This window comes from Struthio camelus, chromosome 4, assembly GCF_040807025.1.
Source record: "Struthio camelus isolate bStrCam1 chromosome 4, bStrCam1.hap1, whole genome shotgun sequence".
In the NCBI taxonomy this organism is placed as follows: Eukaryota; Metazoa; Chordata; class Aves; order Struthioniformes; family Struthionidae; genus Struthio; species Struthio camelus.
Genome location: NC_090945.1, coordinates 80767813 through 80793232, shown reverse-complemented (window position 1 = coordinate 80793232; position 25420 = coordinate 80767813). Strand labels below are relative to the sequence as shown.

General features: G+C 43.2%; 2 protein-coding genes across 8 annotated transcripts in view; one reads left to right on the top strand and one right to left on the bottom strand.

Annotated features, from left to right (window-relative positions):
• The window catches only part of RMND5A (required for meiotic nuclear division 5 homolog A), a 31214-nt gene extending 30036 nt beyond the window's left edge, over positions 1-1178 (bottom strand). The window contains exon 1 of the mRNA XM_009686094.2: positions 519-1178. The gene's annotated coding sequence lies outside the window, so the exon portion shown is untranslated. The remainder of the gene's footprint in view (positions 1-518) is intronic.
• Positions 38-23531, top strand: RNF103 (ring finger protein 103). Of its 7 annotated transcripts, none has more exons than XM_068943711.1 (5): positions 38-215; positions 2593-2703; positions 7861-8000; positions 19062-19177; positions 21381-23531. In XM_068943711.1, the coding sequence occupies exons 2-5, from the start codon at positions 2691-2693 to the stop codon at positions 22957-22959; spliced, it is 1848 nt and encodes a 615-aa protein (XP_068799812.1). In that variant the 5' UTR covers positions 38-215; positions 2593-2690; the 3' UTR covers positions 22960-23531. The 7 variants fall into 7 exon arrangements, with proteins under 7 accessions (XP_068799812.1, XP_068799816.1, XP_068799815.1 ...); XM_009686088.2 differs by lacking the exon at positions 38-215 and adding an exon at positions 264-539; XM_068943715.1 differs by lacking the exon at positions 19062-19177.
• The last annotated feature ends 1889 nt before the right edge of the window (positions 23532-25420 follow it).

Sequence of the window (25420 nt, the reverse complement as noted above, 5' to 3'; positions counted from 1 at the left end):
GTGAGTGTTGGTCAGGCAACGCCGCGGACAGCCCCGGAAGGGCCTCGCCCCCCGCCGCGATGGGGGGAGTGAGTTGCCCCTCTCGAGCCGGCGGAGGCCTCAGCAGCGCGGGCCTCTAGGCTCCCCCCTTAGGCAGCCCGCGGGGCGGGCGCTGAGAATAACAGTCTAGGGCGAGGGGGGTCCTCAAAGTGCCGTGTTACGACTCAGGCAGTAAGGTAGGCAGCTAAGAGCGGGGTCCTGCGGGTGCCGTTGCCATGGTGACAGGCGCGGCCCGCGGGGCCCTGATGTGCGGCCCAGACCGGGCCGCACCGGCGGCTCCTCGGGCCGTGGCGGAGGGGGCCGAGGGGTCTCCTGCGCCGTGGGGCGCCGCCGGCTGGGGCTGGTCCCTTAGGTGTAACTTAGCCCCCGTGCTGAGGTGAAAATCGCCGGGCAGCAGCCCGTCGCGGCGGGAGCGGAGCTCCGCGGGGGCCGGGGGCAAGGCCCTTCCCCACCGCCCCCAGCCTTGCACTGCTACGTACCGCCGAGAGGCTTGGAGCGGGGTCAGTGCTTCATTAACAATCCTGGCGGGCCGGAAACGGAGGATTTAGGCTGTCATTAGGGCACTAGCTTGGCCAGCAAACTTCCTCTTGAGTGTTGAGTCTCGTGGGTTAAAGTCCTGCAGCCGACTGATGAGCGCGGTTGAAAGAGATGCATGCCCCTGTTTGCTTGAGTATCGCTTGGTTGGCGTACTTGTGGCAACTTCAGTGTTTGGAAAGTGTAGCACAAACCAGACCGTGGCCCCACGGTTTCTGTAGCGCAGTACATCAAAACCTCCTGCTCAACTAGACAAAACTACCTGCAAAAACAGCACTTGGTCTGAGCCTGGAGTGATGTTGTGTCGTCTGTGCCCGTGTAAAGTACTGCTGAAATAGGATAAGAAAATAGAGAAATCTGTATTCTCTTGCAAGAGCACGTGATTTGTGTAGATGCCTACAAGTGGCTGTCATTCTGTTGGATTCAGACCAAGACTGCTGCCCTTGTTTGTAGTCTTATTCTTTATGTAACCATATGTGATGTTTAAAGCCATGCAAATATCATCTTGGGTTTTATGTCATTAGCATGCTGGTTTGATTTGTTACGTTCTTCACCACTGTATTCTCCTTTGTCTTCTGTTAGCATAGGCAAGCAAGTTCACTTTTTTTTTTTTTGTCATTAAACAAAACCTATGTCTTTTGCAGGGAGCAGTAAATGGATTCTCACTGTTAGAAAAAAGAAAATATTACCTGCTTCAAAAAAAATGATCCTTTATTTCAAGATTTAATTAATCCATTTTGCTCCTGTATATTGGTTTGGCCTTGATACGTGTTCAGTTTCTGTGACATTGACTACTGCGTATTTGAAGGCAAGGGAACTTGCCACGGGACGGGGAAGAGTGACTCTCAGCTACAACTAATAAAATGCTTGACTAGATAAAGCTTTGAGCAACCTGGTCTGGTGACATAGCTGGCCCTGCTTTTTGAGCAGGCGGCTGGACTGCGTGACCTCCTGGCATCCCTTCCATCCTGAATTATTCTATGATTCATTACTAGATCATGTAAGGAGTGCCTCATTTAAATAGCTAGTGCTTTAGTTGAGCTGTCAAATCTTGGCCATCATGCTGCAAAATAACATCTACGTGTTAAATCTGTGTCCTTTTGGCCACTTGTAGATAATAGGAAACACCTTACAGTTTCTCCACATGTAATAAAATAGTGTTATTTGGCTGCTGCCATTTTGCTTTGAGACTCTCACACGCACTTACTGGCTGTTTTGAATAATATCAGTTAATGACAAGTAGGCAGGGTGTCATATAATGTATACAATTTGTGGCAATGCACCTATATTGTAGAAAAAGTACATCAAGGGATAGTATGTGAGTGAGCTCCTAACAATTACACTTACAGAGCAGGCTGACTCTTAGGAAAACTGGTTTCAGATAGTCTAAATGTTAGTTTGCTCAAATTTATCTTGTTGTATGTCAATATTAAAACCGTGCAAGAAGAGGGTATGATAGTATTTAACTTGGCAAGGGATTTAACTTGGTAAGGGACTGACTTACAATTTTCAGTTTCAATGTTATGGACTTCAAAATGACAGCCCTTCTTTCAGTGTTCCCTGTATAAGACTGAGTCTAGGAAGTGGATTATTGCCTGTATTTCCAGGCTGCGGAGTCAGCAACTGCCCGTCAGGAAGGATGGGGGAGGAGAGGGAATCCTTGCCATTTATCAAGGGGCAGCTGAGGCTTCAAATTTGGCCCTCTGACAAGAAAAGATGGTTGTCCCATTTCTCAGGATTTGGTCTCGTTCTCTGGTAAATCATAGTAAAATATTTTTGCTGCCAAGATTGTTTAAAAGCAAATCCCTGCTTCAGGTTTATGTTTAAGGGTAGGACTTACATACTTCATTCTCTTCACGTTTGTAAGACTGCTCTATGAGCATCGGACTGACTGTCTGATGGCTGTTTAATATCGTTAATTAGGTTGAGTTAACACTGGGGTCTTTAAAAATGTCAGCATCTTTCTTGTTTGCCTTCAGCCCAAATGAGTTTTCAATTCACTGTTCTCTGCATTTCCAGATAATTAAAATCCCTGAAAACGTGTTTGCAGCTGACACGTCAAAGACATTCGGAGTTCCAGCTAGAAACCAAGAAATGCCGGTTGCGTCTAGAACATCATGGCCAGTTCAGGTGGGGTCAGTTTAATAAGTCAGGGATGCGAAGGTGGGGAGAAAAAAGAGGATGAGAGAGTCTGGGAGAGGAGAATTGTTTTAGGAGGTCTTTCTCACTGTACTCAAATATGAGTCCGAGGAAGAAAATCCAAGCCTCTGTTAATATGTCAACATTTTCTGGTTTGTTTGAGCAGAGCCCTCAGTGCTGTGGGAAAGTCTCCTAGGCACCAGTGTTTTAGCACAGAGGCCCCAGGTCTGCTGCTCAGCTTTCCTAGCAATAATCCTTTTCTCTTCCAGGCTTTTGGTTAACTCACCTGCAGTGGCCAGTTCCTGGTCATACCAGTGCCCAGTATGCTTTCCATTTGCGGCTGTGCCCCTATTCATCATTGCTTTCTGTTGCCCCTTTGCCTCTGTGTTCATAGCTGCTTTGCTTTTGGTTGTTTGGGGGGCTTTTGAACAGTGGTTTGAAACATACTTTTTACTTTCTTGAAGTTACTCCAGGGTTTTGAGTTTTGGCAGATGATTAGCTTAGTATCTGCAGGGGACTCATCATCACTTACCACTGGGGAATGTTAGGAACTGATTTAACTCAGCCCATGAGCATTAGGAAATGACATATTGGTGACAGCCTCCCCAGCAGTTGGTGTTGCAAATAATTTTGCTGTGAGTGTAGACTATTAATTGTTGCTAGGTGCTTTCCAGCTGGAGGAAGCCAGACTATCACTAAGCACAGCACACAGCCTGAAGCAATAAGGGGAAGGAGGGGATACAACAAAGTGATTGGGTGGAGAAGGGTCTACAGCTTCTCGTGTTAAAAACAAAATGCTTTTTTTCTTTTTTAACTCAACACACAAAGTTTCTCTGCAAACATTTAACTCCGTATCTTCCTCCCACCCAGCACTCCACTTATTCTTGAGCTGCTCACTTGAAACAAAAAGTACAGAAATCAGGCAGCTTCTTGTGTGTGTCACAGAAGAAAGGGGTCTTCATGAAGCTTTTAGAAGAGAAGAAAAATGTGGTTTTCTTGGTGTGTTTTCAATACTTGAGAGCCTTCCTTTGGTCCTAGCGACAGGTGATGTTGAGTGTGCTTTTTATTGAAAGTACTTTGGCTCTTCGAACAGTAAGAACAAAACCGTTCTCAGTTTTGTTTTGGCCAAGGGGAAAGGATTAATCCTAGTGAGGTGGCCGCTTTCATATTAGGGAGATGGCCACTTACTCCGTTGAAGAGGGAGCTTATGCAGCTTTAATGTACTATGAAGGAGGAGGCAGCGCTTCAGCCCTGTCCTCCCACAAGCTCTTCCTGTCGACTGTTCCTCCAGTACGTTGTCCTCACGCTGCACTTCCCACAAGAGGCTCGCTTCAAATCAGAGTGAACTGATGAAATCAGTTTGCATTTAATTAAGCAGCATCAGCAGAGCTGGGTTTTGCAGTCCACCCTCTCCGCCTTTAATTTTTACTGCACCACATAAAAAAGGTATGGAGAATAAGGGTTGAGATAGCTCCTGATATGAGGCACAAAATTTACACGCCCCCAAGGGCTTGGTTGGTGGGCAGCTGCTTCTACAATCTCTCTCCTCTTCCACTTTCCAGAAAACAAACTGCACTGGGTCCGTTGCAGAAGAAAATAGCGTCCCGAATTTTCCTCTTGAAGAGGCAACGGCTGTGCACGAACGTGCAATACCAGGCAGGCTGAACCTGCATCCCACTCTGCCCAAATCTTAGGCTGGATAGGTTAGGGCACGGAAAGACAAAGGGAAAGGATAGAGTTCTTATTCCTCTTCTAGAACTGTTGACATTTTGCCTTTTTTTTTTTTTCCTTTTCTTTAAATCATACCACCCTATAAATGTGTTTAACAGTTCTGAGGAGTTTGGCTATGTAAATGCTTTCTCTCTCCAGGTCAATTTTAATGTTATCTTTTAAAAATGTGATTTTTATACCCTGGTGCGGAATTACTTAAGCCCGTACACTCTGTGGGGTTGTCAGTGTTTTGAAAATTAAGCTGTGCTATTTTTGCAGTCATGTGTATGAGTTGGTAATTTTCATGCAAATCACGGTGTCTTAAAATAACCCAACATACAGAAGAAACGTCGAGTTTCCTTCAGAGGAGAGCCTTCAGCTCAAAGTTTGAATTTTAGTACCTGTTTCGAAGCAGGCCAAACGGAGTCTTTACAGCCGCCTTAGACGGACCAGGACTATGTGCAGAGCGCTTAAGCAAGGCTCCATGCTGCATTTACAATTGCTTCAGCGTTGAAGAATAAAAACAATTTTGAAATGGTTTTCAGAAGCTGCGGTGCGGGTTTCTTGGTTGCCTTCTCCTCGGGCAGTTCAAGCTGCTTTTCAAGTTTGTGAGCACCACGGCGAAGCTGCAGAATTTGCCTCTCGCTCCCGTGCAGCCGAGTTTCACTGTCTCACTTACTGCAGCAGCAACCGACAGCTCCCGGCCGGCCGGGAGCCCCGTCGCGGAGAACCGCCGAGAGAGGGGCTAATCCCCCCCGCGAACAGCTTGCCATCACCCTCCCAGTCAACTGTTTCCATTCGGTTGTCTTAAAACTGTCCAAACACATCCGCTCCGTTTAGACTGAGTAAATATTTTTTCTGCTGATGAAAAAATGCCAGTCTGGGTTTTCCGTTTCCCAGCTAGCAGATCTAGCATCCCTAGACAGATAGACAGACGAAATCTGTATTTTATCTATATAATCTATATTTTAGGTATATATATTTTATGTATACATGGATATGTATTTTTTTAAGTAACCACAGCACGGGTTAAGGCGAGCAGGCGTTACCTGCGAGCTGCTTTATCCCGTCACTGATTTATTGGGGGGGGGGGGATTTGGATTTATTATGGGGTTTATTATTATTTGTTATTGGATTTGGGAGGGAGCGGGGAGGGGGGGGGGGTCACATCGCTCGCGCGTCCTCGGCCAAGGGGTGTTGGGGGTGAGGGGGGGGGGATGTTTTGTGGTGGTTTCGCTCGAGGCGGCGGTGCTGAATCACGGCGGGGGGAGGCGTCGCCGTGAGGCCGGGCGCCCCCTGCCGCCCTCGGCGCCTCGCTCGGTGGCGGGGCGGCCCCGGGGAGGCGGAGCGGAGCGGGGCGGGCAGCGGGGGCCCCGGCCGCCGCCTCTCCGCCTCCTCCCTCCCTCCCTGGGCGCTGCCGCAGGCGCGGCCCCCCCCGCCCGCCCCGCGCAGCGCCGGCGGCGGCCGCCGCGGGGAAGATGTGGCTGAAGCTGCTCTTCCTGCTGCTCTATTTCCTGGCGCTCTTCGCCCTGGCGCGGGTGTTGGAGGCGGCGGCGTGGTACGAGACGGGTTTCTTCGCCACGCAGCTGGTGGACCCGGTGGCGCTGAGCTTCCGGAAGCTGCGGACCATCCTGGAGGGCCGCGGGCTGGGCTACGCGGGGCTGCCCGAGAAGAAGGATGTGCGGGAGCTGGTGGAGAAGTCAGGTAGCTGCCGGGGTGGGGAGGCGGCGGTGGGGCCGGGCTGCCCCGGCCCCTTCCTTCCCCCTCCCCAACGGGGGCCGCCGGGGGAAGGGGAGGCGGGAGGTTTGGAGGGGCGCCGCCGAGCCCGACAGGCGAGGCTGGGCCGGGTGCCCCTGCGCCCCTCTTGCCGCCGCGGGTTGCGCCGTCCGGGCCAGGGCCGAGGAAGGCGGTGGGTTTGGAGAACGAGGCGCAAGAAGTAGAGGCCGCAGGCCGAGGATGGCCCCGAGGGAAGGGAATTAGGCTGGAAAAAACCCACGCGGAAAGGCGAGGGGGTGTTTGGGGAGGGGGAGGCCCGAGGGAGCGGCGAAGGACGGGGAGCGGCGGAGGTCGCGGACGGAGGTCGCGGACGGTCTCGCAGGAAAGGACGAGAGGGCCTGCAGCAGCGGGCCGGAGAGGGAGCGGGCGTAAATCATCCCCGCAGCGCCGGTGTCATCGCTGCTCTCAAATTAACAGCCATCGATCTGAGAGAGAGAGACGTCGTGGCCGGCCAGACGGACAGCACCGAGGCACCGACCTACGCCGGCTTCGAGACGCTCTCGCTCTCCTTACTAACTCCTGTGCACGCTGGGCGTCTGAGATCTCGTTTGCTCCCGTGGTTTCATCGCTTGTTTAGGTGGTTTGTCGGCTTTGCCGCTTGGAAAGCCCACGGGGCGATTTCACTCTTGCTTCCGGCCGCTCTGGCTCGTCGGGCGCTTCCGTGGTGTCGTCGTGTTGGGGTTGCGAATGCCGCAGGGAAGCGTTTGACTCCAAACGGACCGTGCTAACCGACTTCTTAAAATGCCATGGAAACGCTTTTAATACCAACAGGCTTTGCAGGATTTTTTCCGTAATTTTTTTTTTTTTTTCCCCTACGTTGTATCGATAGCTTTGGGAGCGCCCCGAGGGGTTTCAGCGGTAACGCTTTTTTTTTTTTTTTTTTTGGCTTTTCGTTTGGTAAGAAACAGCCTCTTTGGACAGCACTTCGTTTCTCCAAACTGAATGAGTTGCTTGTCAAAACGCAAGTTGTTACTAACAGTGTTTGTAAAGACTGTGAAACAACACATGAGAGGGAAACGAGATTACAGAGGAAATGCTATGAAAATGCTTTCCCGTGAGTTACTTGCGTTGCTAGGACTGGAGATCTTGGAAGCTTTTTCGTACTTAGCAGACAAAACCCAGCCGCTAACCTGGTCTACGTTAGATTTTTGCTTACAGTGGGATAATCAACATGTTTTGGGGTGCAACAGTATTGACCAGAATTCTGGAAATCCGCTTGAATTATCAGCGTTAACAATTCGTGTGCGCTGTAAAAATACCATCCTGCGAAATAGAAGTGAAGATACCTAAATTAAACTGCTGTCTGCCATTGAAATATTGCTATTCTCAGATAGTGAGGCTCAGGTGTGCCTTAACTTTTTTTGCGTGTTTGGTTGCATGTATATGGTACCTCTGTGTAATGAGAATATATTGCTAATGCCCTCTGTGGTCTGACAGCTGACGTCAAATTGTTTGTAGTCATGTCGCTACACACAGAACTGAAATAAGTTTGCAATAAAGTTCAGTTGCCTTCATGCTGAAAAAGTCCTGTAAGCAGCCACACAAAATATATTTAATGAAATTGCCACTCTCAGAAAAACAATTGGCATTACTATCAGAATTTTGTCATGATCTTTCTCAAGTGTCATTTAGACTGTATTTCTCTTACTGTCTCTTTTTCAGGAGACCTCATGGAAGGAGAGCTTTATTCTGCTCTCAAGGAGGAAGAGGCCTCTGAATCAGTTTCAAGTACAAACTTCAGTGGGGAAATGCACTTCTATGAGCTTGTGGAAGACACAAAAGATGGGATCTGGCTGGTACAGGTATAGAAATTGTACAAGTTATTTGTTTATATTTATCATATTCAAAATATGTTTCAAAGGAGGCATTTATGAGGGTAGTTATGTAGTAGGAAGAGCGTGAGATCTAAGGAGCAACTCTGTTCAAAAAAGCAGGCAAGGCTAGAAATGACGGCGTTCCTGCGCGGGCAGGAGTAACACCTGTTATTGTGTGGATTGCTCTTTGAAAACCAGGCGCTTTACAACCAGAAGTGGGCATAGCAGCACATACTTAAGAATATGGTCTGCACAATATGGCCCTGATAGCGTCAGAGCTTGTGTTTTGTGTGTCAAGTGGGTGTGTTAAGTATTTGTGCTCCCAGCTGGCCTAGGAGAGGTGCCTCTGGTCTTGCTCTTACCTTGCGGTTGCTCCATGCGTTCCGTGCTCAGACCCAACCGGTTTAAGCTTCCATTTATCTAAGGGGCTTAGAGCAATTCTACAATCTCTGTTCTCCCTTCAGAGAGGCAAGATCTCAGTGTATTCCTTTCAGGGCTGTCAGGCTGATCCCACAACGTATTCCAGCAGCTTAAAGCTTACCTTTCTCCAAACGTTGTGGCCGCGTTGATTTTTAGCATGCTTCCCCAAGGATGCATGAGAATAAGTACATTTTGGGGGAGGGGGGAAAGACTTCTGCAAAAAGGATTCTGAAATAATTTGTCTTCACTCTTTAGAACGTGAGATAGTAATCTAGACAAAAAGGTAAAAAATGCTTTTCTGCATCAGTTTCTCCATTGATAAGAGATTTTATTTTTAGGTGCAAGTTCCCCCCTGCTAGCAGCTACACTGGGCAATCAGAATTCTTCACCAGACAATTCACTGTTTCGTTGACAGCTCTCTCCTGGACGAAATGCTTTGTCTGGTCTCCTCACTTCATGTTTTCTATTTAAGTAGAAGATTATCAAGATTTAAAGACTTTCTGTTATTAGACCTGCACTCTCACCACATCAGCTTTGACCCTAAAATAGACAACGAGAGGACAGATTACCTTCATAGTCCAAATAGCATTTGTATTTCGGGAGAGGTTTATTTAGTGCTCATTGAATCCAAGTTTCAGGTTTAAATCGTGCAGAAGGAGATTCTTCAACTGGAGAGCGAGCATTGAAAGGATGTTTACTTAACATCTCCAAGGCAGCTGATAAATACATGCATGAATATACTGTGAAAAATCTTCTCTCCTCCCCATGCAATTCAAAAGAATAAAATATGGTAGCGATATGTTGTTGGTAGCTTCCGGAATTTTAATCATAATACATTTTCAGCTAGTTTCATAACAGGAGATCAAATAGGCTGCATTTTTGATATCTCCTAGTGTGATGAATGTTGTCATCATTTTGGGAATATTTGAACAGCTATTCAGTTGGTCACAATATCTGTGAAAAAAATTTGAGTGGAATTTACTGAACAATTTACTCGCTGAATGCTGTTTGTCTGGTTCTCCATGGTAAAATATATGCTAGAAATGTCATATTTCTTTTTTTTCATCCTTGCCTTCACTCCAGTTTTCATCACTTTGAGTTTTCATTAGTTCCTTTTCTCTTCCTTCCCCTCCCTGCTCCTCTCCTGCACCGTATTCTTCATGTTCGTGTGCAGATTTCACCTTGCTGTTTTGTTATTCCTCTTTCCTCTAAAGCTTCTTCTAACCATCACTTCCCTGTTCTAGTTCCTTCTTACTCTCCCTTGCTCAGCCTGCCTTATCATTAGGCACGCCTTGGAAACTTTTGCATTGACTCGATGCAGGAGATAATATCAGAGTGAGGATGCCTTGTGCATAGATTCAGTGACCGTAATGAAGGAGAGAGCATTCCCTTGCTCTCCTGTTGCTGCTGGCTGGGAAGCAGAAAGGCGCTCCAGGTCCTTCAGGATCCTTGACCCTGCATTTCTCTTCCACACTGGCTGCTGGACAGCAGTAGAGGAAAAGGAGCAGTTCTGGCTCAGCTGACGCGGTGGTTGTTGCCTGAGGTGGTTTCGAAGGCTTTATGATGATGTATCAGGAGACAGGAACTCTGAAGATGGTTTTTATTTTCTAGTGATTCTTTCCAAGGCATGTAAAAGAAATTTCTAGGTGGCACAGGCCAGTAATGTGATCGCAAACCCTATCTGCAGAGAATCAGAAGATAAAGAGGAAACAGCTGTTATTTCTTGATATATTTGACACAAATTCAGAAGTGAATTTATCATTTAGAGCCGGCAAAATGAATTTCTTGAAGAAAGTCAAAGTCCGTGCATGAGGAAACAAAGTGTTTTGTGGCTGTGTTCCTTTATTTTCTGGAAACCTGCCTGGAAAACGTCCAGATTCAGTGTAATTTGTTTATCAGTGTAGCTGCTCACAAATGCCCTATGCTCCTAGACAGAGCTTCCATATAGCCACAGGCAGCAGCATGTTCTCTCTCCCATTAGCTCATGATCTCATCACCTTTCCTTTTATGCCTTGCTTGCTGGCTGCTGTTGTGGTGCCTCTTTGGCAGGTGAGGAAGATGAGAGGTAATTTCTGGAGCTGAGACTGGTGCTGCTTACCTTATTGGTAGAGGAGTAACACATGACTTCTTGCTCTTCCGGACTTGGGTATGGGTTATGCTCTCCAGTTAGTTTCTAGAAGCCTGTCCCATCCAGTACAGTGTATGACTATTTACCAACATACAATAAAGGCTCTGCAGATAAAAAAAAAATCCTCTTTGAATGAAGTTAAAATCTAAATGAATGTGTGTTTAAAAAACCCCAAAAAACAAAAAACCCCCACACGATCCCTATGATAACATGATGGTGGAGAGAAGCAAAGGGAACTTTCTTCCTGAATCTGAAGGAGGAGGAAAAGCACTTTCATCAAGTCTGGTAGAGGTGCAAAGGTCATTATTACGGATGCAAAATGTTGTAGTCCGTTCTGCATCCGAACTGCTTGTTTGAGTGGTGTAATCAGAGTGAGGGATGTGTGTTTGGTTTTGGTGATTTTCCTCCCCGCTCCTCCTTTTTGCTCGCATGCAGAGTGGGTAATTTTCAGATTTGACTACTTATTTGTAATGGAAACAAGCAGTTACATGCAAAAAGGAAATTAAGTAGGAGCACTTAGCTCTTATAAAAATACATTGTTTAGTATTTGTGTCTTCTCCAGTAGCCCTTCAAGATAAATTTACCATGGGATGCCCGATTTTAACTTTCAGTATCTTTCTTGAGAGTCTTCATATCCAGCCAGCAGTGTACAATACCATCAGCTAGAATGCAGTAGTTCTCGTATTGTCTGTATATCTTTTGTTAATTCATAATAGCAGCTCATTCATTCTCAACCTCTGCGTATTGAGATGACTTCACTAACTTGTTCAGATAGCTGTCTAGTTCCTCAGAGGAGGGGGGAGTCTATAGTTAAATTTTGACGTAGTTAATTTCTGCATGTTACGGTGGATGCAGTCTTTTGTCGCTGTCGTCACCCGTTTTGATATAATTTCTCACAATCTCCTCAAAAAAGAAAAGCAAAAAATGTCCAGACATGTTAAATCCACATGGATGGATTCTGAACTGGTTGTGAGTTCTTGGGAAATTCAGTTTTATCAGTGCAAGGTAGAATAACAAATGGAGAGTGCAATGTCTCAGGATTAGTAAAAATACAGAGAGTCGTGTAGAAACTATTGTCCTGAATAACATTAGTAAGCATTTTTCTATGCTTCTAATAAATAACACACCAGTCCATTTTTCAACGAATGTTTTCCTTAATGAGGATTGTCCAAGTATTTCTACTTCTGTTTTATCTACAGAAGGTGGGAGGATAGTTTGTAACATAAACAGTTAATTATAATGGGGTTCTATGAAAAGCACAGAGGAAACTTAAAAAATTGACCATTGTTTTTGCAAACTTTATATCTCTGTGGATCCCTAAAAATCTTCCAGTAAGTGCATGGGCTCTTTCCAGTGATGTCAGGCTTCCTTTGCTCATTTACCTTCTGCAGGCACCTTAAAAGTAGTTCACGGACCTCCAGGGGTCTGCAGCTCTCAAACCGGGAACTACTGAGCTAGGCTGACAATTCTCATGTACGTATCACCTTGCCGCTTCAGTAAATAAGTTAGAAGCGAGTTCTGCTCTTGGCAGCTCATGCAGGTTTTTCCAACTCGGATGTCTGTGCTCCTTCATGCAGTGCCTGACTCGCAAAGCTGGGTGAGGTGTGACTGCTCCTGGGAGAATTACCTGTACGTGTTTGCATGCAGCGGGAAATGGTGTCTCTTACTTTGTAGGTTTTGTTCTTCTTGATGACTTAAAACCTGTCGCAGTGCCCTGGTGCCCACTGTTAATGAGCACTTGGAGTTGTTGTCTTTGTGGCCAAGCTGTAAAACCAAGTTTTGACTATTGCGGTATATTCAAAATTTTGTGCGCTCTTGATATGAGCAGGTGTTCCTGACACCTGGTATCCTGGCTAGATTCCAGCTTAAATAGTATCTGAGCTTTCCTTGGCACTTTCATTTGGATACAGTTTTCTCTTTTGTAATGGCACATATTCATATCCCACAGCGGCTGAGAGATGCTGCCAATGTGAATGTTTTTCCTTCACAAAAAAAACGTATAGAAAAGCTCTGAGCTTCTGTTGTGTTGTGATCATTTTACAATTGTGCCTTTTTGCTTGCTTTTTTTTTTTTCAGTTGTTCCCCATCTTTGTTGCAATGTAGCAACTATTCACAAATAGAATGACTCTTGTCAAACTAGCGAGGCACAAGGGTTGTCAAATATGCAAAGTAAATAATTCAACAGGAATTTTTTCCCCATAGTGTTACTGAGGTTGCTTCAGGTTCCTGAGAGCGTTAGAACAAGCAGCATCTAGTTTTAAAGACTGATTTTAAAATGTCTTCTTAAAAGAGAGCTGACTTGCAAAGATGTTCAGGTTTTATGCAAAGTTATTCTTGCGTAAGTTGTGTGCAGAGTACTTGCGTTACTGCAAGTTGTTGGGATGGAGGCAACCTCTGTACTTGTGAAGTGCTGTTTTCGTTCAAGACAGCGTACCTTACCTCGTGCAGAGTACGTTGTAAGGATTATTCCCAGTTGAAAAAAAAAATACTGATTAATCCTATTTTAATATCTTCTCTATCAGCTTATGTATAAGCTCTTTCCTCTGTCGTGCTGTAATTCTTATATATCAGATGACTAACATGTTTCTTTCCGCTATATCTCTTAACTATAGGAGAAAGCAGAGAAAATAATTAAAGGAGCTAGAATTGGCTAAAATAATGACAGTTGAAATATTATGAAACGCTGTGTGTTCTTTAGTTGTCAATAGCTGACCTTCCTTCGCACAGCTTGTGATATTTGAAAATCATCGATTGTGAGTGAGCTTCAAAACTTACCGAGACCGGGACTTGCTATAATAACCTTTTTTAAAAATCTGCATGCGTGTCTAAAAGAGGATGAACAATATGTGAATTAAATCAACAGAAGAAAGGAAAATGTTCAAGTGAGGCTACTCTCCTGTTGTGCTCGGGTGCTGCTGGGGTGGCAGAGCAGGGGACGATTTTGCATATAGCATTGCCACAGCGAACTCCATAAGAACAGCAGTGTTTAGTTTCCTAGCGTCCCTTCAATTTCTATCACGTCTTTTAACAGTACTTTAAAAAAGTTTGTTTAAAATTATTTTAAACAATTCTTAACGATAACTGAGAAATTAAGGAGCAGCTGTGTCAGTGACAGTGACGAAGTAGCCATTGGAGTATCTCTGCGTGTATCGGAGAGGCTTTCGTTTTGGATTCAAGAGAGTGGAAATGTCTCACTAACGTTGTCCTATTTTTCTAAGCGTTTGTATCTTTCTTATCTCGAGGGTATTTGTTCTTGAAGTTTGTTTGCTTCTTCAATGCCGTAACTATGACTATTTTAATTTATGGATCAAAATGATTCTATTAATTAGTTCTTTATTGTCCTCGTTTGGGACCTTTCTGTCTCTTTCAGAGTCCGGAGAGCTCTTCCAGATCAAAAATTGTCTATGCAGGTGCCTGTCAAAATCATCAGGACTTCAGTACTTTGTTATACTGTATGTCCCTTAGTTAATTTTAATTTTGTTGTCTGCGATATCTGAAAAGGTGCCTGTTGGAGATATTCAGCGGAAAAAACAAACAAACAGGAAAATCTGAACATCTAGAAGTGAAGGAGACTTACAGAACCCTGTCTTTCCATTTTTACTTTGTACGTCTTGGTGGCATAACCTGCTGGCAGTATTTCACAGTGGTAGTTAGAATCTTCTGACCTCTTGGTGTGCTTCATGGTCCTCCCACATTCACAGATGAAGTACTGAGAAACTGCAGCATCTAAGACTTCAGAGGAAGGCGGTAGATAGATGCCCAGCGAGGGCCTGGTCTTCTCTCTAGTTTCTTGATGCTCGTTATTCCATGAAAGCAACTTGTATCTCATATAGAGAGGAAAGATGATGATTCAGACCCTGCAATCAGAAATTGTCCTCTGGCCTGGGTTTGCTGTAGATTAGGCATCAGATCTATACCGTGATGTGGGATCATTGAACAGCAGGGTTATTTTGATCCTATTGGATCCTCTTAGCTCATCAAGATGATTAAAACAGATTGCTTAGATATAATCTTCATTTACTATTTTCCACTCTGGCAGATGATGTTTTGTGGATTGGGAGCACAGCTAATAATAAGAAAAGCTTGAAGGCCTTTGGAGCCTCTAAATGTGTTGCTGTTTTCCCACTTGTGCTAGTTAGTCTGATAAAAAGATACCTGCTTTTGTCTACAAGCTTTGTCTTTATTTCTCTAATACGAAATAGAGCCTGTGACTGAAAGTGACCTGGGTTTTTAAGTCCAGCTCTCGGCTGGACTGCAGAATATACTTTTATGGAGACTCTCGCTCTGTCCCTTAGATCGTAACTTGTCTGTGTGCGATACTCCTAGTGACCATTCCTCTTCTCTGGGACACCTCTATCTGACTTTTGGCCTAAGTGTATTCACAGCTAAGTAGTGCCACTTGTGCTTGAACTGAGATTATCCTTGTGTTTCTGTAACTCTGGCTCTCTACCCCACTATTCCCAATGCGTGAGACCAATCAACCAATTTGTTTTGTCAGGTGTAATACATCTTAGGATTTGCTTATTCCTCAGCCAGTTAATACTGATGGCTTATAGTCCCTTTTGGATCAACTAATAGACCCGAGCTTATCTACTGTCACTCTTCCTGACTGATGAACTCCCTGAGTGTCCTGTTCATTCTTGAATTCAATTTTATTTCTGACACCCTGCATTACAAGATTTGTGCAGTTCTTCCAGTATGGCATTATAAGCCTCTTTTGTGCATAGACATGCTTCCCGATTTTTCTGTCACCAACAAATGGCTTTGGTAGCCTTCAACTTTCTATAGCAAGGGCATTAATAAGAATATGGGCTGAACTGACTTCTAAGATAAGTCCCTTAGGGAAGTCTATTATTACCTTTCTAGCATGCTGTTGTTCTCCTGTCTTGGCCAGCTTCTTGCTCATTTTAGGGTTCTTATTTATGAGCATTTATCTCCAATTCTGTAGAAAATTTTCCATGTGGCACTGGATGATCTACCAAAGTGCAGAAAGGGTATTACATTTCCTTGAAATGTTGTTCGTTCTTTTCCAGGAAAAGATTTTTTTTTTTTTTCCCTAAACTCAAATTAATCAGGAATGATGCATCTTTAGTAACTCCCTGCTGGAAGGGGGAGAAAAATAAAATCCTCTCTATGCCTTTAATTATTTTTTCCTTCAAAATTTGTTCTAAAGTTTTGCACACTGTTGAGATCAAACTAGTGGGATAACTTTTTCATTCTCTCTTAAATATAGTTACTAATTTGTTATTCTCCTGTCAAAGTGTAAATTACACTGACAATAGATTTATATGAAAACTTTGCAGGTGCACCTGTAATTTTGTATGCTCATCACATTCTGTGAGGGAAATTGCCTACTTACTCTGATTTAAGTGCATTAAGTTATTTGAGTTTTGTTTCCATCTTCAGGTGATATGGTCTCTTTCCATAAACTCGCTAACCTGTCCGTAGCCAGCCATCACTTCTTTATTGAAAATTGAGTCAGAGCATTAATTTCATTCTAAAAGGAGACCTAAACTATCTTTAATTTCTATTGGATCTTCATTGTGTAGTGATCCTGCTTCTTTTTGCCCTGTTCTATTTTTATTCATACGCTTGAAAAATCTTTTGCTGTACCCTCTAATATTCTTTATATGGTCTAACTTGGACTGCCCATTTTTCCTTCCATTTTTCGGTTTCTGGCATGTTTTCCTTTGCTAGCTCTTCCTTTTGATCTTTCTTCATTCCTTGTAGATTCTCAGCCTATTTTTAACATGTTCTTGGAAGTGCTTGCTAGGAGGAAGTGCAAGACTCGACAACTTTTTTTCCCGTGCTTGAAATACAAAATCCTGATAGCGCTGGACTTGAAGAAGTTCCAGGCCTCCTCTTCGTTCACTTCCTGGTGGCCTCACTCAGTGATTTAACCTAATTTTCTTAGCTTTTCAAAATTGACATTTCTTAACTTGCAAATTTTGATTTTATTTATCTTTAATTTAATCTGAATTACCTTGTGATTGGTCAACTTACAGCGATTTTTTCTGGGACTCCTTCTTTCACAGCGATGACTCTGCTTTCCAAACTAAAAACGCTTGTCTCTGGGTGGTGAACTCCCAGTGGAGTGTAAGTGGGCGTTGTCTACAAGGAACAGCTGGACTAGACATGGCTTAATGCCATAAAAAAGCACGAGCCTAAGAAATCTTGACCTAAGAAGCCTAAGAAAACTTCAGCGTGCAAAAACCATATTAAGGTTCTCACTGTTTAGTGACAAACTACAAACTGCTAGCTCTATCCTACAGCATAAATAACTTTCTCCAGTAGGAAAGGCCTTTTTTATAGAAAGAGAACTAAACTCATATTAAAATAAATCAGCCAGATTATAATAAAACATACTAGTGACCGTCTCTGCATTAACTCACCTCCTCTTGACACTTAATGTGAATATTGCGATGTCAGGCAGAAGAAAAAGCTGAGCAGCATTGGTTCTCCTGTGTGCGATATTAACACACTCGGGGTGACTCTACAGCCACATGCTTTGCAGTTAACCTTATGAATTTGCTGAGTTTCCACTTGAGTTTAAAAGCAGAAATTGGAACAAACTACGCTGTTTCAAGAGTGGCATAACCCATATTGGTACACTTTTTCTTTGAGTCTTGGGAGTAGGCTTTTAAATTGGTGTTTTTTCCAGTCAGATTTCACTAGACAGCGTCTCAGGCAGGACTTTGAATGTTTAATTTACCAACAGCCATCTAAGTTTATAACCAGTATTTCATAGGTCACATGCAGTCTCCGCAACTGTGCCAGGCTTTTACTGAACATGCACACAGAATTTTGGAAGCGATCGATCTCTGAGTGGTTGTAGCAAAGAGTAATAGAGTTATCCACATTTACTTAGCGATTCTTTTATGCCTGGTGCATTTATCACGCTCTAGTAGCTCTGAGGATATAGTGGTATGTCTTAAGGTGTTTTTAGGAATGTGGTTTCTTTTTGTTGCAAGCGTATGAAAAGAAGTTGTTTAAAATACCCAAAGCAATTGCTTTGATTGCGCTGTGTGATGCAAAGATGCCTCAATAAATACAGCAGATATCCCCAGCTGGTTGTCTCAGTGTTTGAAGGTTACATTTAGCTAATCCATGGGGAGATACAAGAATAATTTGAAGAATTCTTATCTAGGTGTTCACCTGTGGCTTTGTTTAAACATCTCGGGCTCAGTGGAATTGGAGTATAATCTGTAACTTCAGTTTACCTCTGTTTCCCTGTATGGAACATTCTGCTTAGTGAATCCTCTTGTCTTTTTTCTGAGTGGATGCTATTTACAAGGCAGATAAATTTTTTTGAGTCTCAAGGGCCAGACGTGCTTTCTAGCTCTGCCTCTCAACCTGTACGTACAGAACTGTTAATCGTGGTGACAACCTAACTTAAGAGGAGAGCTGAAATTCCTAGTTACTAAGTCAGAAGATGACTGGGAGAAGTTTAATGGTGGGTAAACAAATACCTAACAAATGGTAGTTTCAAAACTTAATTTAAAAGCATATTGCAAGTGGTTACCAGTCAGCTTGCAGAAGCATGTGAGGCATTTCTAAAATAGAAACTGCAGTGGCTCATGGAAGAATGCATGATCAGTCACGTTATTCAAAATTACCTGTCAACAGCAGGCAGGAAGGCTTTTTTTCCTTTTTTCCACCACACCATCTCCCTCCCCCCCCCCCCCCCCCAATGCACTGATAAGTCAGAGGATGAGTGCTTATTCTTCTGTCATTTGCATCTGCAGAAGCTTACAACTAGGTAACTTGAATTACTTCTTAAATGTACAGATTACAGCACACTAGACCTTGAGATGCATTACAGTAAATTATCATCCTGAAATTGCAGATGGGACACCAGAGTCGGTCGAAGAGTCATGTAAAGTTATAGAGAGAATAATTGGCAAAGCTCAAAGGGAGTCGGTGTTATTGGGCATTGTCGGGGAGTTTAATTGCTAGTTTCCACCCTTTAGAAGTGGTGGTTGGCCGTTTAATCTGGTACCAGTTGCGTATGTTCAAACACATTTTACTTGCTCTGAGACAACGTTTCTTTGGTATATTGTAACTTTCTTTGGTATATTGTAACTTTTCACGGGGAATGTTGATAAAATAATCATCTTTTTTTTTTTTTTTTTTTTTTTTTACTGTGAAGAAGAGGAACCTGCTGCACCCTCTTTCTTTCTCCACCACAATGAACTTGTTAACGATAGTTTTCTTACTTTCCCAAGGTTTTTGTGAAGTACCAATAATTTTAGTATCTTAGCGGGTACTTAAAATGACGATACACTTTTATCTTTCTTCAGAAACAATAGTATTCCAACCTTAGAGGTTCACTCTCCAAACACACGTAGGATGGTGGTATCTTGTATATGCCTACGGTATGGCCTAAGAGAAAGGGGAAAGAATATCAAGGGTGACTAGATCTCTGCTTTCATGAAACTTGTTCTTTATTTCGGGAAGCAAACTTTTTCTGCTACTAAATTATTATTTCCTTTTGGCACTAGGTCATAGCAAACGATAGAAGCCCACTGGTGGGTAAAGTCCACTGGGAGAAAATGGTGAAGAAAGTATCAAGATTCGGCATACGTACTGGCACTTTTAACTGTTCCAGTGACCCCAGGTATATTCTTAAAGGATGTTCTAAATCCCAAGAATATCTTAAGGCTCAACTGTGCTCTGGCAGCAGAGCTTCCTGTGCTGTAAAAGTAGCTATGATAGAAGGTGGCTTTATTCATGTTTTTATCTCCACTAAAGTCTGTTCACAATTCTCTGTTATGTTATTTATTAGTATCGTAAACTCAGATCTGCAGCTTCCAAAAGCATCGTGTGGGACATATGTGATTAGACTACGTAGAGGGTAATAGAGCAAAGGAAGAATGAAGAGCGGCACCTGATGGCCTTGCGGTCAAGGCATTTCTGGATAAGAACTGTGCCTGCTTAGAACAGAACTGAATATAGCCCATATAAGAGAATTACGTCCGCTGTCGAATCATTGTATTGCCATCTGGAAAGGAGAAACACAGGTTAACACGAACCTTGAAAGCAATTCCTGCTTCTCAGGATTACTGACAAATCCTGTTCCTGACAAGTGTGTATATGTTTTTATATAAACTTGAACACGCCTTTTGACAACATACCATGTGCAGTGCAGGATTTCCTGTTGTTCACTTATGATTTCAAAAGAGGAACAGGAGCGGGGGCCAAAGAAGCTATTAAAGCAGTAGTTAATTCTGTGCTGCTGTAAAAACAATTGGCTTTTTTAACTTTTTTTTTTTTTGTAAGCGTTTACTTCACGTGACAGGAAACCTTCTCCTGAATTCCAGTGACGTGTTCGGAAAGGCAGTCTATTATATGCATGTCTGTTATATGCACGTCTCTTTCATAGCATGACATGAAGGCATGAATGTTTATGGAAATCTCCAAAGTTAATCATATGGCAGAATTCTTAGGCTGTGGAACGGTTACAAAAAATAATCTTATATAATCAAAACACTGGCATGTGAACATCTTAAAAAATTTGGCAGTGTTTCTCTCTGCATAGTTCCTAAGTAGCGTTAATGTTACGATCAAATATTATGTTTTAAATTAATTTTTAAATACTATTTTTTCTACTACAAGGCAAGTCTTGTTTTGCTGAGTAAACCCTCATGAATAATTCTCATCAGGTTGCAGCTGAAATTCTGAAGAACCCACTATGGTATAGTAGTCAGGATACCTTTGTTAATGGGGTAGTATATTATGGCTTTTCCTAAAAATGCTACATTCAGATTCCTAAAATGGGGAATTGCAATTGTCTATGCAAAACCAGAAAAGGAGTAGGTTAAATGGCTGGTGAATGAGGCTGATGGGCTCTATTTTGATGTGTAATTTGTAGGGTTTTCAGAGACAGTTTGTTTTGCTTGTGGATTGTGTATTTTCTTAATTGTTTGAACTTGCCAGGCATTGCTAAAAGAGGGCTAGGTAAACTGGGTGGCACAGTGAGGCTTACAGGAAAGAGGTACGAGAGAAGAGATCATGTGAGTCGCTAGACTAGTCTCACTGGGATCTGGACCATGACTAAGGGCTCAGTCTTTAACAGCCTCTTCTATTAGGTGTGGATTTGAATTTCATCCCATTTGAACGCTCTGCTTGCCAGAAAGTAGGAGGTTGGTTTTTGGTTTTTTTTTTTTTTAAGTCCCAAACATCTGGCCGCATGTGTCTGTCCCTCCGTCAGCGTTTCTGTGGCAAGCTCTCTCGCTGCACTTCTTAGCAGCTTCTCTCCATCCTTCCAAAATGGTTCTGGTAGGAAGCGAACACTCTTGTCACCTTCGTTACAGCAACTGTGACCGGACCAATATCTTGTTAACTTCACCCCACTGCTGCTTGACAAAACTAGGACTAAAGGAAGCAGTGGAAAAGTGATCTGCAGATGCAGATAACCACTGTAATGGTTATCTTGGCTGGAAAATGTAGAAAAGTAGCTCCTAATACTAAAGCTTTACGCTAAAGAGTAAAAAATGAGCTTATTTTTCAAATCCTGTTATAAAGCATAAGTGGTGCTAATGCATGGCCTTATTTACTATAATGACCCGTGAAAATTAACACTTTTCCAGTGTTTTATGAATACACATCTCTTTGCAACACTTCTGTAAGATAGATAACAAATGTACTGTAACAGTAAATACTCTTTGTCAGTGAATATTTGAGGCCCATAATTCCTATGGATTTCTATGAGGATTTGCAGGTGTTCAGCATATCTAATTGTCGGGCCTATTACAGAAATGTAAAAACTGCAGCTCTAGGAGTGTAAAACTCTGTAATCTAACTTGCCATATTTTTTGTAGATACTGCAAGAGGAGGGGTTGGCTGAAATCCACCCTCATTATGTCTGTTCCACAAACCAGTACCTCCAAGGGGAAAGTAATGCTTAAAGAGTACAGTGGGCGCAAAATTGAAGTGGAGCACATTTTCAAATGGATCACAGCCCATGCCGCTTCTCGGATCAAAACCATCTACAACTCGGAACATCTAAAAGAAGAATGGAACAAAAGTGACCAATATCGGGTGAAAATATACCTGTTTGCCAACCTTGACCAGCCCCCGGCGTTCTTCTCTGCACTAAGTGTAAAGTTTACTGGACGAGTGGAGTTTATTTTTGTGAACGTGGAAAACTGGGACAATAAAAGTTACATGGCAGAAATTGGTATCTATAAGACACCATCCTACATACTTAGGACTCCCGAGGGGATTTACAGGTATGGAAGTAATACTGGTGAATTTATATCACTACGTGCCATGGATTCCTTTTTGCGCTCATTACAACCAGAAGTTAATGATCTATTTGTTTTAAGCTTAGTTTTGGTTAATCTGATGGCTTGGATGGACCTGTTTATTACCCAAGGCGCTACTATAAAGCGCTTTGTGGTTCTTATAAGCACTTTAGGGACGTATAATTCTTTATTAATAATCTCCTGGCTACCTGTGTTAGGTTTTTTGCAACTTCCTTACTTAGATAGCTTTTATGAGTACAGTTTAAAACTCTTCAGGTACTCTAATACAACTACTCTGGCTTCTTGGGTAAGAGCCGATTGGATGTTCTACTCTTCACATCCTGCCCTCTTCCTCAGCACTTACCTTGGTCATGGTTTACTAATTGATTACTTTGAGAAAAAAAGAAGACGCCATAACAACAATGATGAAGTAAATGCTAATAATCTGGAGTGGCTGTCAAGCCTGTGGGACTGGTACACCAGCTACTTGTTTCATCCTATTGCTTCTTTTCAACACTTTCCTTTTGACTCGGATTGGGATGAAGACCCGGATTTGTTCTTAGAGCGATTGGCCTTCCCCGATCTCTGGCTTCACCCTCTGATACCAACTGATTATATAAAAAACTTACCAATGTGGAGGTTTAAATGCCTGGGCGTTCATTGTGATGAGGAAGTGCTGGAAGCCTTTCAAGACAGCGAAAGTGACTCTGACAGTGAAAACAAAGAGGTGTTCGGTAGTGAAAAAGAAGTCTCTGAGGACGATGAGCTAAATACGTTTCAGAGGCCCAACGAAGGAGCACCTCAGTGCGATGCTGAGACCTGTTCGTGTGCCAATAAATATTGTCAGAACGAGCCATATGAAAGGAAAGCGAGATCATACGGGTCATGCAGCACTACAGATGACAGGGAGCCAGACTGGTCAGCCTGGCCCTCGGAGATGTTGCACTGTACAGAATGTGTTGTGTGTCTAGAAAATTTTGAAAACGGCTGTCTGCTCATGGGCTTGCCCTGCGGCCACGTGTTCCACCAGAATTGCATCGTGATGTGGCTGGCCGGGGGGCGGCACTGCTGCCCCGTTTGCAGGTGGGCTTCGTACAAAAAAAAGCAGCCATATACACATCCGCAGCCTTTGTCAAATGATGCCCCACCTTAGCTGTGTGCTGGTGTCCTTTGTAAGCTTTCAGGATATTACTGCTTGCCTTTTAAATGTTAGTCACTTAAAAAATTATGTGGTTTGAAGTTTTAGTTTAAATGTTAGTGCAGTGAACTAAAATATACATGATGCTAACGTTAATGACAGAATCATTTGGTTGCCTTGTATGTTGAACTGAATGCATACTTACCGTACAATAACTTTTTCTTTTCAACATTTGGAAACTTGATGCTGTTTTTGTAAGCACAAAAATCAAGCCTACAACAGAAGCGTATTCCAGCAAACGTTTACAAGTTAGGACGTGGGTGAAACTGAAATTCTAATCAGAGACAATTGCTTAATTTAAGTGTTTCTTATTTTAGAGTCTGTTCAGCACACCTTTGTTGAATAATGTATGTTGTAAGACAGTACCATTTAAAAAGAAATCCGTGAAATAAATTATTTTAAAAGGAGATTTGTAACGTTAATTGTTTTGATAAATATTTTGTGTGTATGGTTACAGATGTCTTGCTGGTCTGATTTATCTGTGAAGACAATAAAAACATAACACAATTTTTGTGACTAATAAATCATCTCCTAGTGATGCTGGAGTTTGTTTCCCCAGGGTTAGCCACTTGCCAGACAGAAAGGATCATTTGTGATCTTCTGAGCTCAGGGGCTTCTCTGCTTGACTAGTGCTTTTCCCACTGATTACAAACAAGTATATCAGACTGAGATCTTCTCTTCTACTAACCTTCTCTCCACAACCCTCATCTGCAGACATCTAGGAAGACTTTAGGGCAGTCACTCTACAGCCCCAAAGTAAAACATTGCGAGGGGCAGACTAGTGTCATGAAGTGACTAAAATGGCTTTTACCTGTACAATTTACCAGATTTCAGATGGCTGATATTTTGAAATCGTTTCTGATTTCATGGAGAAAAGTGAGAGTTGTTTGATAACATGGAAAATTGAGCTGGTTGCCTCCTTTATGTTTCAGTGTGAAAGTGTGGTGTTGGTTGTGCCTTTCAGAAATCATCTAGGTGAAAAGCCAGAGAGGAAATGTTAGCTGGGGGGGGGGGGGGAAGCTGATACAAGTGGAAGAAAAGGCTAAACTAAGGTTTTTTTCAGTTGTTATCTCCAGCTGTTTTATGTGCCATGTTAGAAGCAACAGTCTCATTGTTTTGTTTCTTCTCTAGTTCTCACCCAAGTGGTATAAAAGGAGGATCAATTAAATGTAAATAATAATAGAAAACATAAACATGGGCACTTCTTGCAGTTAAGATCCACCCCCCTTTCTTTCTGTGCCTTCACAAAGAGCTGGGAGGTTGGTGCCCACGAAGTTGCTTTCTCGGTGCAGGGTACCCGGGCGCTGTCTTTTTAATAACAGAAACGTCTCATGCCTCTAGTCACCAGGCGTTCTCACAGGAGGATACTTTCCTACTTATTGCAAGGAGTAGTTTTAATTAGGAATTTTCCTCTCTCATTTCCTTTCTCCTATTGCAAAACTGAAGCGGGGGGGATAATATCTGCAGCTCTCCTGTGCTCCCAGAAGTAATTTTTCCTTCAGGTGAGGCCCGTCAGTTTGTGCCTTTTATCTGCCATTACACTGGGAGCAGAGCAGGGGAGAGGCATAACGAGGGCAAAGAGCATTTCTGCTTCCAGCTCCTGATGCAGTGTGGCACCTAGTCATGTGCTTAACATAAACAGCTGTGCTTGAAATCCACATTATTTCTGTCTTGAAGCTTGCACTGCACTGAGGCCTTGCCATCTCAGAAGGGGAAACACAGGAAGCCTTCTCTGAACAGAAATAGCCTTATAGTTGATGTGCTAAAGTACACAAGCAAATGGCTGTATCGCGTGCCACCCTGTTAAGCTCCAGAAACAAGAATTAAAATCGGGAAATGTGAAGCAAATGTAACCTACGCTGCTGTAGAAAGGAGGATCTCGTGCACAACACAAGCCATTTAATCACATGTAGGTGTTGACGAACACCACACCATGTAGCATGGTGCACAGAAAACCACCTTTGTAAAACACACGGTGATGGGAGATGTTCGACGCTTGACAAATAGCAGGGCTGCGTCCCTTGAACCAGAGGACTGAAAGTTTCCTCTGCAGGGCAATAGTATAATCTTAGGATGCGAAAGGCATATTTCGGGGGAGTCTTTCGGCCATGAGACGCCTCTTCCCCGATAACTGAGCGTTCTGCAGAACGCTGCAACTGAGAGGTTCAAGCGTTACCGTGTTCTCCAGGCAGCACGTGCTGCTGGAGTACAGCCCTGCTGCTGGAAACCCAACCTTTTAATGTGAAGCTGGGTCCAAGCAGCTTCTATGTGAGAGAATGTGAGGTTCATTTTTTACTTGCAAACTGTGGCACGTGCCTGTTTTCGGCTGGCGACTTTTAACGATCTCAGTTGCTCTGCCAGTCAAATTTTTTTGTAAGTGACACAAACTGCTGTTTAATTAGTAGAAGAGCAACAG

Coding starts and splice junctions, on each gene's coding strand:
- RNF103 (XM_068943716.1), top strand. CDS start 5,901: ATGTGGCTGAAGCTGCTCTTCCTGCTGCTCTATTTCCTGGCGCTCTTC. Junction 6,127..7,860: donor GGAGCTGGTGGAGAAGTCAG/GTAGCTGCCGGG, acceptor TCTCTTTTTCAG/GAGACCTCATGGAAGGAGAG. Junction 19,178..21,380: donor AACTGTTCCAGTGACCCCAG/GTATATTCTTAA, acceptor TATTTTTTGTAG/ATACTGCAAGAGGAGGGGTT.